The 13,016-nt window shown below is 41.0% G+C and overlaps 1 protein-coding gene across 1 annotated transcript in view; it reads right to left on the reverse strand.

The window, feature by feature from the left end:
- Positions 1-5,311: 5,311 nt before the first annotated feature.
- The window catches only part of edem2 (ER degradation enhancer, mannosidase alpha-like 2), a 61,838-nt gene continuing 54,133 nt past the window's right edge, over positions 5,312-13,016 (reverse strand). Inside the window, exons 10-11 of the mRNA XM_061765165.1 lie at positions 5,912-6,033; positions 5,312-5,844 (exon numbers count right to left, since the gene is read on the reverse strand). Coding sequence (XP_061621149.1) covers positions 5,389-5,844; positions 5,912-6,033 — 578 coding nt within the window. The 3' untranslated portion in view covers positions 5,312-5,388. The remainder of the gene's footprint in view (positions 5,845-5,911; positions 6,034-13,016) is intronic.

Consider the following 13,016-nt stretch of genomic DNA (forward strand, 5'->3'; position numbering starts at 1 on the left):
AGGATAAAGTGGTACGGAAAATGGATGGATACCTATTTGTCTGAAATATATATACTGTATATCATCATCAGCGATTTTCTGTCCACTGCAAGATGAAGGCTTCTTCACGTTTCCAACTACTATGGCAGTTTGCAATTTGATATCAGTGTATTCCGGTGTGTTTAATAATTTCATCAATCCATCTACAACCCCAATTCCAATGAAGTTGGGACGTTGTGTTAAACAAATAAAAACAGAATACAATGATTTGCAAATCATGTTCCACCTATATTTAATTGAATACACTACAAAAACAAGCTATTTAATGTTCAAACAGATACACTTGATTGTTTTTAGCACATAATCATTAACTTGGAATTTTATGGCTGCAACACGTTCCAAAAAAACTGGGACAGATGGCAAAAAAGTTGAGGAATACTCATCAAACTCCTGTTTGGAACATCCCACAGGTGAACAGTCTAATTGGGAACAGGTGGATGCCACGATTGGGAATAAAAGGAGCTTCCCTGAATTGCTCAGTCATTCACAAGCAAAGATGGGGAGAGGTTCACCTCTTTGTGAACAAGTGCGTGAGAACATAGTCGAACAGTTTAAGAACAATGTTCCTCAACGTACAATTGCAAGGAATTTAGGGATTTCATCATCTACGGTCCATAAAATCATCAAAAGGTTCAGAGAATCTGGAGAAATCACTGCATGTAAGCGGCAAGGCCGAGAAACAACATTGAATGCCCGTGACCTTCGATCCCTCAGGTGGCACTGCATCAAAAACCGACATCAATGTGTAAAGGATATTACCACATGGGCTCAGGAACACTTTAGAAAACCAATGTCAGTAAATACAGTTCAGTGCTACATCCGTAAGTGCAACTTGAAACTCTACTAAACTCTACAAAGCAAAACCCATTTATCAACAACACCCAGAAACGCCGCCGGCTTCTCTGGTCCCGAGCTCATCTAAGATGGACTGATGCAAAGTGGAAAAGTTTTCTGTGGTCCGACACGTCCACACTTCAAATTGTTTTTGGTAATTGTGGACGTCGTTTCTTCCGGGCCAAAGAGGAAAAGAACCATCCGGACTGTTATGGACGCAAAGTTCAAAAGACAGCATCTGTGATGGTATGGGGCTGTGTTAGTGTCAATGGCATGGGTAACTTACACATCTGTGACGGCACCATTAATGCTGAAAGGTACATACAGGTTTTGGAGAAACATATGCTGCCATCCAAGCAATATCTTTTTCATGGACGCCCCTGCTTATTTCAGCAAGACAATGCCAAACCACATTCTGGATGTGTTACAACAGCATGGGTTTGTAGTAAAAGAGTGCGGGTACTAGACTGGCCTGCCTGCAGTCCAGACCTGTCTCCCATTGAAAATGTGTGGCGCATTATGAAGCGTAAAATACGACAACGGAGACCCCGGACTGTTGAACAGCTGAATCTGTACATCAAGCAAGAATGGGAAAGAATTCCACCTACAAAGCTTCAACAATTAGTGTCCTCAGTTCCCAAACGTTTATTCAATGTTGCTAAAAGAAAAGGTGATGTAACACAGTGGTAAACATGACCCTGTCCCAGCTTTTTTGGAAAGTGTTGCAGCCATAAAATTCCAAGTTAATGATTATTTGCTAAAACAATAAAGTTTATCAGTTTGAACATTAAATATCTTGAATTTGTAGTGTATTCAATTAAATATAGGTCTAACATGATTTGAAAATCATTGTATTCTGTTTTTGTTTAACACAACGTCCCAACTTCATTGGAATTGGTGTTGTATACGTGCATATATACAGTGGGTACGGCAAGTTTTCCGACCCCTTAAATTTTTCACTCTTTGTTATATTGCAGCCATTTGTTAAAATCATTTAAGTAATTTTTTTCCTCATTAATGTACACATGGCACCCCATATTGACAGAAAAAAAACTATTGTTGAAATTTTTGTTGATTTAGTAAGAAAAACTGAAATATCACACAGCCATAAGTATTCAGACCCTTTGCTGCGACACTCATATATTTAACTCTGGTACTGTTCATTTCTTCATTAGAGTCCAGCTCTGTTTGATTATACTGATTGGACTTGATTAGGAAAGCCGCACACCTGTCTATATAAGACCTTACAGCTCACAGTGCATGCCAGAGCAAATGAGAATCATGAGGTCAAAGGAACTGCCTGAAGAGTTCAGACACAAAATTGTGGCAAGGCACAGATCTGGCCAAGGTTACAAAAAAGATTCTGCTGCACTTAAGGTTCCTAAGGGCACAGTGGCCTCCATAATCCTGAAATGGAAGATGTTTGGGACGATCAGAACCCTTCCTAGAGCTGGCCGTCCGGCCAAACTGAGCAATCGGGGGAGAAAATCCTTGGTGAGAGAGGTAAAGAAGAACCCAAAGATCACTGTGGCTGAGCTCCAGAGATGTAGTCGGGAGATGGAAGAAAGTTCTAGAAACTCAACCATCGCTGCAGCACTCCACCAGTCGGGGCTTTATGGCAGAGTCGCCCGACAGAAGCCTCTCCTCATCGCAAGACACATGAAAGCCCACATGGACTTTGCTAAAAAAAAAAAAAAAAAACACCTGAAGGACTCCAAGATGGTGAGAAATAAGATTCTCTGGTCTGCTGAGACCAAGATATAAATAGTTGGCCTTAATTCTAAGTGTCATTTGTTGAGAAAACCAGGCACTGCTCATCACCTGTCCAATGGAATCCCAACAGTGAAACATGGTGGTGGCAGCATCATGCTGTGGGGGTGTTTTTCAGCTGCAGGCACAGGACGACTGGTTACAATCGAAGGAAAGATGAATGCGGCCAAGTACAGGGATATCCTGGACGAAAACCTTCTCCAGAGTGCTCAGAACGTCAGACTGGGCCAAAGGTTCACCTTCAAAAAAGACAATGACCCTAAGCATACAGCTAAAATACTGAAAGAGTGGCTTCAGAACAACTCCGCGACTGTTTCTGAATGGCCCAGCCACAGCCCTGACTTAAACCCAATTGAACATCTCTGGAAAGACCTGAAAATGGCTGCCCACCAACGTTCACCATCCAACCTGACAGAACTCAAGAGGATCTGCAAGGAGGAATGGCAGAGGATCCCCAAATCCAGGTGTGAAAAACATGTTGCATCATTCCCAAAAAGACACTATTAGCGCAAAAGGGTGCGTCTACTAAATACTGAGCAAAGGGTCTGAATAGTTATGGCTGTGTGATATTTGAGTTTTATTTCTGTCAATATGGGGTGCTGTGTGTACATTATTGTGGGAAAAAAAAAGAACTTTAATCCTTTTAGCAAATGGCTGCAATATAAAAAAAAGCGAAAAATTTAAGGGGGTCTGAATACTTTCCGTACCCACTGTGGGGGTGTGTGTATATATGTAAAACACACACACACACACACACACATAAAAAATGTTCTTGGGGATTTCCCACAAACTGTATATTGGTGATGGGCGGCCTTGGCGGAATCGTTTGTTGTTCTCTCCAGGGTCACGGAGGTAATCAGCTGTCCGAATGTCATTCCACATTTGTGTGACTGAGTAAAACTCCTTTGTTCAAGATGGTGTCCATGAGGTTTGTCATCTCTCTGCAGTTATGGCTGACACCAATCCATTGATCAGGGGGTGAAGAGTCGGAGGAGCTTCCCCAGATGTTTCATGGCGGACGTCAAAACATGAAACTGAGGTCACGTCACGGAAATTTCTTTATCCCAATATGTGGTTACTCTAACTCCCGTCTATCAGCTCTCTCCTGTAAAGCAGGACATTATGGTGATTAGATTTTGTATTTGTTAAATTGGCTTTCCGTTGTTACAAATATTGCATCTATTCTTTCTGATGTCCACATATAAAAGCAGTTTCAACGAGGACGTATTTGAATAATTCCCTCATACACATCCCATCAACCAAAATTAATGAATATGGTACCATTTTTTCTATTTTTATTACATACATAACAGACATTTCCACACAGCGGTGTTAAACTAATTTTCGTCACAATTTCCCTCAAATGGCCGTAAAGACTGGAAATAAATGTTTAATTGGTTCATCATATTAACTATACATACACAAAAACATTGATGGATAACTTGTTTTGACAGGAAGAGTAATAGTTTGTTCAGCTATTCTTCAAGTTACTGTAAAAATGGGTTTGGAATTGGTAACAAAAAAAGGCTTTTGCAACAGCTCAGCCTTTTTTTACATATGACAATTTGGACGTTTTGGGACACTTTTTAGCAAGAATCATGGTAGTTGACAATATGCTTTCACTTGTGATTTACAGTTTCTAGAAACATGTTTGTGTGTAAATTCGTGTGTAGAAATCATGTGACTATCAGACAGTGCATAGCACACTTAAGAGATATACTAGGCCAGGGGTTGTAGTCAGCCAGTCACCAATAGCTGTGCTCTCCTCTTAGGAACTCTGAAGAGCAAAGGATATAGATTCACCGGACATTGCCTCTAATGTGGAGTATTGATATTTATAGGTTTTATCAAAGCTACTTGTTGCTAAATGGGGCTAATAATGAATGAAAAGTAATTTTCATCCTAATAACTTTCTATAATGCCACTAGTTAGTTTGCCACATATAGAGTATGAAAATTTTTTGTTTTGTTTTTACTTACTGGTAAACAAGACATGCCGAAAATGACAGTTGGCGTCGTACAAGCTGAACCCAAAGAGACCAGGCAAGGAGACAATGTGAAGGACATGTCATCAGGAGGAAACCATAAAAGGGTCAGAGGGGGGTTTGACACAAGAAATGAGATAAAGGGTACAGGTGATGAGAACACAGGAGATGAGGAGACAGGAGGTAAGGCTAAAGGGAATGAGGACACAGGAGACATGAGATAAGGGTTCAGGTGATGTACGCCAGACACAGTAGACGGACCACGAACGGTGAAGGAGGAAGCAGAAGCGAGGCAAGCGTGTGTGTATGTATGTGTGTCCATACATGTATGCACGCCACCACAGACGGTCCGTGAGAAAAATGCAGACTCCTAACCGGTCCGCGGTGCAAAGGTTGGGGAACACTGATGTACGTGATGTGGACAGAGGTCATGAGAACACATAAAACCAAGACATGCGATAAGGGTGCAGGGGAAGGACATGGCAAACATGGAAAAACATGGGATGGGGACAGAGCAGATGAGGAGACATGTGAAGCAGTGGAAAATGAGAAAACATGAGATGATAGCGTGTGGCATGAGGTCAGAATGCAGACGTTTTCCTGGTGAGTGCTGCCCCCTCATGGTGACGAAGTAAACAAAGGCCCCCTCATGGTGACGAAGTAAACAAAAGATGTCACACAAGGTCATGATAAATAAAAATCTATTGTACTCTTCATTGACTAAACAAAGATCCAGCGAATAAGTCACATAACACGCGAGGTTAGGTGTTATCAGTGAAAACTTGACCGAGGACAGAGAGTCGAGTGCTGAAATGCTGAACGGGACAGGACAGCGGGGGTGCCGTCTTCCCCTTGCCTACTTTCAGAGCGATGCTCTCTGATTGGCCGTGTGAAGGAGAATCTTCCGATAGGCCACCATGTTCTTTGGCGGACTGTGACAGGCCGAGCAGGATATCGCTGAGCTCCTGTTGCTCGCGGCCGTGGTAGCTGCAACAGTAGAGTGCTGCTGGATCCAGCGGGTGGGCTTCTGTGTTAAAAATGTAGCCCCCTGAGCTCAGGATGCAGTGGCCATCCTCCCCACCTTCAACCCACATCTCTGCCCCGCCGCTGTGTAGGAAGTGGGTTGGGTCAAAGAGTAAGTAGAGATACTTGATGGTCTCAGCAAGGAAGAAAGACTCCATTCTGTTGTCAAGCTGGTGGTCTCGCAGGTCTTTCACCTGAAAGCACAAACGCTATCAGCTTGGACCATTGGCCTCGCGCCACTTCTGCGAGGGAGGCACTCACACTGGCATAGCCGCATGGCGTTTTGGCGATCCGCTCGACGGACTCGACAGCATCCAGGCCAAGCTGCAGGTATGTGTGATCGTCCGTCGCCCTGAACAGGTACATGGCGCTCTCAATCAACTCTGCACCGCACGAGACAAGGAAACCAAAGATGAGGAATTTGGAGATAAGGATACATGAGAGGAGGAGACAAGAAACGACAATGAGCACATATGAGATCACAATAAGAGTGATAAGGACACATGACACAAGGGTACATGAAATTATGATACAGATGATAAGACACAAGAAAGGAAACCCAGATGAGGATGAGGATGAGATGAGATGAGGATAAGGACACAGTAACAACATAGCTGGGTGGGACTGTTTCCGCTCTCCATTGTTGTCTGGCTGGACTGACTCCCGCAGGGGTCTTGCCTCCTAAATCACACACTTATCCCACACACTTAGATGAGTCACGTTGTCAACTTTATTACTCCACAATGACAGTGTGTGACGTCAACTAGTTTCCTCCCACATTCTAAACACATGCATGGTAGGTTAATCAAAGACTAAATTGTCAGTAGATGTGAATGTGAAAGGTTGTCTATGTCTGCGCTACGATTGGCTGGTGAACAGTTCAGGGTATACCCCACCTCTGCCCGAAGTCAGCTGAGATGATAGACATGCTGCGGCTTAGACTGTGACGAGTCTAATTCAGGGGTGGTCAAAGCATAGCGGGCCCCCTCTATTGTTTAATCTGACCTGACAAGCATTTATCAAGAGTCACAAATACTTTTTGCATTGTGACAATTTTCCTAAAAAATGGGATTAAATGTATTTTTTCATTTTATCTATATTGTAATCATTTCTCTTATAATTGGTTTAATGAGTGAATATTCATACAAATACTTATACATTTAAAATATATTATATTTATATATTCTATCAAATATATTTTACCTCATGAAGAGGAGACTGAAGGGAGAAACCGCCAGAAACAAAACAACTGAAAGAGGCTGCAGTAAAGGCCTGGAAAATAATTTCAAATGAAGAATGCAATAGCCTGGTGAAGTCAATGGGTCGCAGGCTTGATGCAGTTATTGCAAGTAAGGGTTATTCCACCAAAATATTAAATGTTATTCACTAAATTAATTTAATCCTGTCTGTTCCAATACTTTTGCTCGCTTGAAAAGTGGGTGGCTTCAAACAAAAGGTGCTCTTTCCTGAGTTGAGAAACATATCCATCCATCCATCTATCCATTTTGTTCCGCTTATCCGAGGTCAGGTCGTGGGGGCAGTAGCTTTAGCAGGAAAGCCCAGACTTCCCTCTCCCAAGCCACTTACTCCAGCTCTTCTGAGGGGATCCTGAGGCGTTCCCAGGCAAGCTGAGAGACGTAGTCTCTCCAGCGTGTCCTGTGGCGCCCCCGGGGTCTCCTCCCAGTTAAACATATCTTGATGTAAATTCCATGAACTGAAAGCTGGAATTCTGAACTTTTGTCTCATATTCATCTATTGATCAGAAACCCAAATGTCTTCATTATACAACAAAAACAAAGAAACTGACCTTGCCGTTCCAATACTTTTGGAAGGGACTGTATGGCTTGGATGCAGCTGCTTGGCCATGGAAACCTATTCCATGAAGCTCTCTGCGGACTGTTCTTGAACTAATATGAATGCCCCATGAACTTTGGAGGTTTTTAGTGATTGACGCTGGGGAACGTTGGCAACCTTTTCACACTATGCACCTCAGCATCCGCGGCCCCCGCTCTGTCAGTTGACGTGGCCTACCACTTCGCGGCTGAGTTGCTGTCATTCCCAAACGCTTCCACATTCTTATAATACAGCTCAGTCGACTGTCGAATATGTAGGAGTGAGGATATTTGCATTTTCAGTTGCATCAGGAAGTTCTAAAGTATTGCAGCACATGTGGATGAAGCAAATGCTGTTCTCACATATATTGACGGTAAAAAAAATAACTGAATTGAACTTTATTTAGCATTTTAGTATCATTTATATGTGTTGGTTATTTTTTTAAGATTTTCAATTGTTTTAGCTATTCACTGTAGAATATGTTTATGTTTACGTTAAACAGTGATTATGTTGCAATTTAAATGTAATATTTTTTGTTACTGGTTTTATTGAAGTCATTTTTCAGGATTTTCTAATATAATTTTATTTTATTCAATTGTAGTACATTCTTATTTTTAAAGTTACTTTAAATAAATGGGTCAGTTTTTCCTCATACCTACCGTTGCTGATTATTGTTCTCAGTTTGAGTAATATCACTTGATCAAGCCTTTTCCAACATTCCATACCACTATATAAGTGTGTATGATTATTACTGACGTCAGATTGGACCGATATTGGAATCGCCCAAAACTCAAGGTGGCAATATCGATATCAGATCGGAAATGAAAAAGTTGGATCGGGACATCCCTCATAGTAATCTAATTTTATCTAAACTTCTGTCTTTGAAGAAAGTAATGAAAAATTAACTTAAAATATAATTTTCTCATTATTCTGGAATTCAGAAAAATCATTTTTATAAATTTAATTGAACAAAAACAGGAAAAGTTTAATCTAATCTGATTTCATATCCGACTGAGAAAAAAGTGGATATAATGTAGTGTACGGAAACGTCTGTATTTGCAAACACCGCAAATTCCCAATAGGGCTGTCAATATTGAATATTCTTAGAATTGAATATTCTATCGATTATTCCATCGATTAATCTGATGAAAATATATTTTGCATTACGCTGCAGTATATAACTTTTTTTGGGGGGGGGGGAAAAAAGTCATTTTCATCCAAGTCACTCACTGGAGGAGATGACACAATTCTTCCTATCAGCTCCTCTAACATCTTGTATTTTTCAGGATATGATCTTTTAAATTTCGTGTCGACCAGTGAAGTTCCTGTGCTCCGCGTTTACTGGGGCACCGGAAATGACGGACTGAAAGTGATGCATTTTACCTAGCAATGGGCAGGGCTCGGCCTCTTGTCTCCAGTTTGTAAAAAGCTAACTAAACATTATTTTGCTTTTCTGTAGCAGCAAATAATTATACAATAAGTATCTTATTCGACAAATCCAACAGTTTTTGTCGCCAGCTGTCTTTCAAAACAATGTTATTTTTATTATTCCTTTGTTTAAGCAGGTAATGCAATTAAGAACAGTTTCTAATTTACAATGTAAACCTGGAGGAGATTTAGGGTTCAGTGTCTTGCCCAAGGACACTTCGACAGCGGAGAGTCAGAGCCGGCCGGGAACCACTGACCCTTCACTCAGTGGACAAACGACCGGCTCTACCAACTGAGCCACTGTCGCCCCAATAAGAATAAGAACGTTCACAAGAAACAGAATCACACCGTGGGAAGCAAGGCTAGGCATCGCCTACATCAGTGATTCCCAACCTTTATTGAGCCAAGGCAGATATTTTACATTTGAAAAATCTCACGGCACACCAACAAACAAAAATGTCACCAAAAGTGGATACATAAGTCAATTATACACTTTGTGCCATCTAATAAAAAGAGTATTTGTTCTGTCTTTCTTTATATGCCGCTGGCGTAGATAGGTGAACAAATAGACATTTTTTGTAAATAAATTATATTCTGACCAATTAAGTGAAATTTTATCATTTCTGCGGCACACCAGAAGATCTCTCACGGCACGCTGATTGGGAATCACTGGTCCAACATCATATCAAAGCGATGGCTTTGTTATTGTAATGCAGAATTCCAGCCTTGGGGGTGAAAGAAGTTACGCACTGCAGCTTTAAAGTTTATTGCGAAATCATTTTTTTCCAATTAGTTTATTAACTAATTATTATTGTTTATTTGGTATTGTTTAATGATTAAATAAAACCATACGCATCACACGAGAGGGAGTGATATTGTATTCAACAACCTTTTTGAAAGTTACTTCTTGGGTACTGGTTCATGCAAAGGGCTACTTAGTTTGATATACACTTCTGAGGCTGCTTCAGGTTATTGCAGGTTATACTACGACTGCAAAAAAAAAAAAAAAAAAAATCGTAAAAGATTAAACTGTTATTTATCCATAAATTGATTCATGATTCAGTTATTGGTTTGGTCTGTAACATAAAAAAATGGGGAAAAATGTTGATCATTGCTTTCCAAAGTAAAATCAGATGTTTGTAAATGAAACCAAGGCTCTAAAACAGGGGTCCTCAATGCGTCGATCACGATCGACCAGTCGACAGCGAAAGTAGTATTGGTAGATCGCATGACATCGCGTGACATAAAAAAAAAAAAAAAAAAAAAAAAAGACATCAGCCTATCATCCATCCCGTTGCTTGATTGATATACATATATTATCAATGATATCTGAATTTTTCTGACACTTAGGTCACGCACATGCGCAAACAACGCTGCTAAAAGGTAACTGCAGATACGCAAACAACGGCGAAAAACTGTGTCAAAACTAACAAGCTAGTCAGTGAGTTACCTCCAATTTTTATCTCTCGGTGTTTTCTCTTAAACTTAAAGGGTATAAAAATGATTGGGGGAGCTGGACCAAGTAAAAAGACAGAAACTTGCCACTTTCATACGGAATGGGATGAGGAGTATTTTTTTCACAATGACATTTTCAAAATGTGTATGCCTCATATGCCAGTCTGCCATCGCATTACCAAAGAACGGAAATGTGGAGCGGCATTTTAGGACTGTGCATGGAAAATACGACACTGACTACGCATCCCTGGCTGATTCACTTCAGTGCAAGTCATCGGCGTAAACTCAGGTAATGACAAAAAAAAATTACATTGTTAATTATATTGTGTTGTGCAAGATTGGCTCATGCGGTGATGCAAGGTACATCAACATACATTGGTGCTGAGCTGTATCGTCGGACCAGAATCTTAGCTCACTGGTAGCGCTCTGCACTCTCAAACCGGAGACATGGTCGCGGCCCCCACACCCCAAAAAAAAGGTAGATCGCGGGAGGTTGGCTGCTTGAAAAGTAGATCTTGGGGCAAAAAGGTTTGGGCACCCCTGCTCTAAACGATTAATCAAAATAGTTGATTAATTTGATGACCGACGAGGTGTCGGGTAATTAATTAATTAACAGCTCCAATTTCCACCATGCAGAACCCGCTGCTGTGGTTGGCCCAGAATGAGGACAGGTTTCCCACTTTGGCCAAGTTGTGCAAACTTTACCTGGCTGTCCCAGAAGCAAGCACACCGACCGAGAACATTTTTTTTTTGGGCTGGAAATACAATCATAGTTTTAAAAAAAAATGGACGTGAATTGGCAGCCTGTTAAAACAGCTCTGCTAATTTTCTCCTTAATGTGTACTTTTCCACCCTTTTTTGTCATTTCATGTTTGTCGTGCTAACCCGTTTTGGACTGTTTTATGCGTTTTTGGCCGCGACATTCTTTGATGCAGAGTATCCGCTCTTGCTGTTGTGTGCGCCTTCACCGGCAGCCTGTTTACAAACATTGCTTTCTCCCTCATTTTACACGACACACTTTGAGTCTTGCTGGGCTGTTTGCACTATTGCAAGCATTTTGACAGTGGTATTTGATTGAGCAGGGATTATTGGCGGCATTGGAGTTTCGCTGTTTGTCGAAAATTCTACAACCGCAAAGGATTTTACCACAACATAGAGCCGGCTGACATCCATTCAAAGAATGCATATCTGAAGAGATATGGATAGGTAGAAAATGCCAGCATTAAAATTACGCGAAGTGTGAGAGTACTAAATGGGACAGGAGGATTGAACCTTTCCATCTGTATGTGTGTCACTCTCCAATGGACAAACTAACGGCTGTTAGAAAATTGCAGTTATTTGTTAATATTCAAACTTCAGCTTGCAGCCATCACAGGTGACGTCGTGCACTCTGTGATCACGAAATTACAACTTCAGCATCCATACAGTCATAGACATTCATCACCACCCTAATACTGCTCATCTCTCATCTACTACTAGTAGCAACGTGACAGTGGCCGCCATCTTTTTTGAATTTTCTAAAAAGCATGGAATGAGGACTTTAAGCGCCTTTAAAATCCTACTTAACAAATAAATTCACAAAAAAAACAACTGATTACTGATGTGACCTACTGACCACAGTGCTCTTCTCATGAATAATGTTCTATTTGCGCTATTTAGGTCAAATTTTTAAGGGCAAATGATGCCATTTGCGTCAAGCTAATTTAGACGCATCGACTTGGAGAACTCCATGGAATTTCGGCCCGTATGAGCTTATTGGTGAATAGTTTTAACTGAAACTTGTCACCCAATCAGAAAAGGGGTTCGCTGCGTAGGAGACGAAACATAAGGATCAAGGAGATATGTTGTGAAATAATGAAGTTATACCGTTTTACTCTAATTAGTACGTGTTTTTGACCAGATTTTCTACAGGCAATATTACACAAAAACATTCCCCAAAAAGGCATCCCCCCCCCCCCCCCCAACACAAAAAAAACTCAATTGCTCCGGAAGCAATCAGGTTGAAGTGGCCATTCCAACCAGACTTAGCATTATGACAGACTGCCATTTTTGGGAAATCTTGTAACATTGGTACTTACATCTTCCCGTGACATGTACTGTAGAGCAAGGGTTCGTAACTTGATTGTTTTTAGCAAATAATCATTAACTTAGAATTTTATGGCTGCAACACGTTCCAAAAAAGCTGGGACAGGGTCATGTTTACCACTGTGTTACATCACCTTTTCTTTTAACAACATTGAATAAACGTTTGGGAACTGAGGACAGTAATTGTTGAAGCTTTGTAGGTGGAATTCTTTCCCATTCTTGCTTGATGTACAGCTTCCACTGTTCAACAGTGCGGGGTCTCCGTTGTTGTATTTTACGCTTCATAATGCACCACACATTTTCAAAGGGAGACAGGTCTGGACTGCAGGCAGGCCAGTCTAGCACCCACACTCTTTTACTACGAACCCACACTGTTGTAACGTGCAGACTGTGGTTTGGCATTGTTGAGTTCTGGACATAAATATATGTATCAAATTGCAATGATTACGAGTTCATTCTTTCTTTATCTTTCATTGGAAAAGCAACAAACAGGCAGCGGGAAGTTGTGGCGAGAGTTGTTCAATAAGGGTAAGGAATAGACACACACTTCCAACAAATTGGTGAC

This window comes from Phyllopteryx taeniolatus, unplaced genomic scaffold (assembly GCF_024500385.1).
Source record: "Phyllopteryx taeniolatus isolate TA_2022b unplaced genomic scaffold, UOR_Ptae_1.2 contig_27, whole genome shotgun sequence".
Lineage (NCBI taxonomy): Eukaryota > Metazoa > Chordata > Actinopteri > Syngnathiformes > Syngnathidae > Phyllopteryx > Phyllopteryx taeniolatus.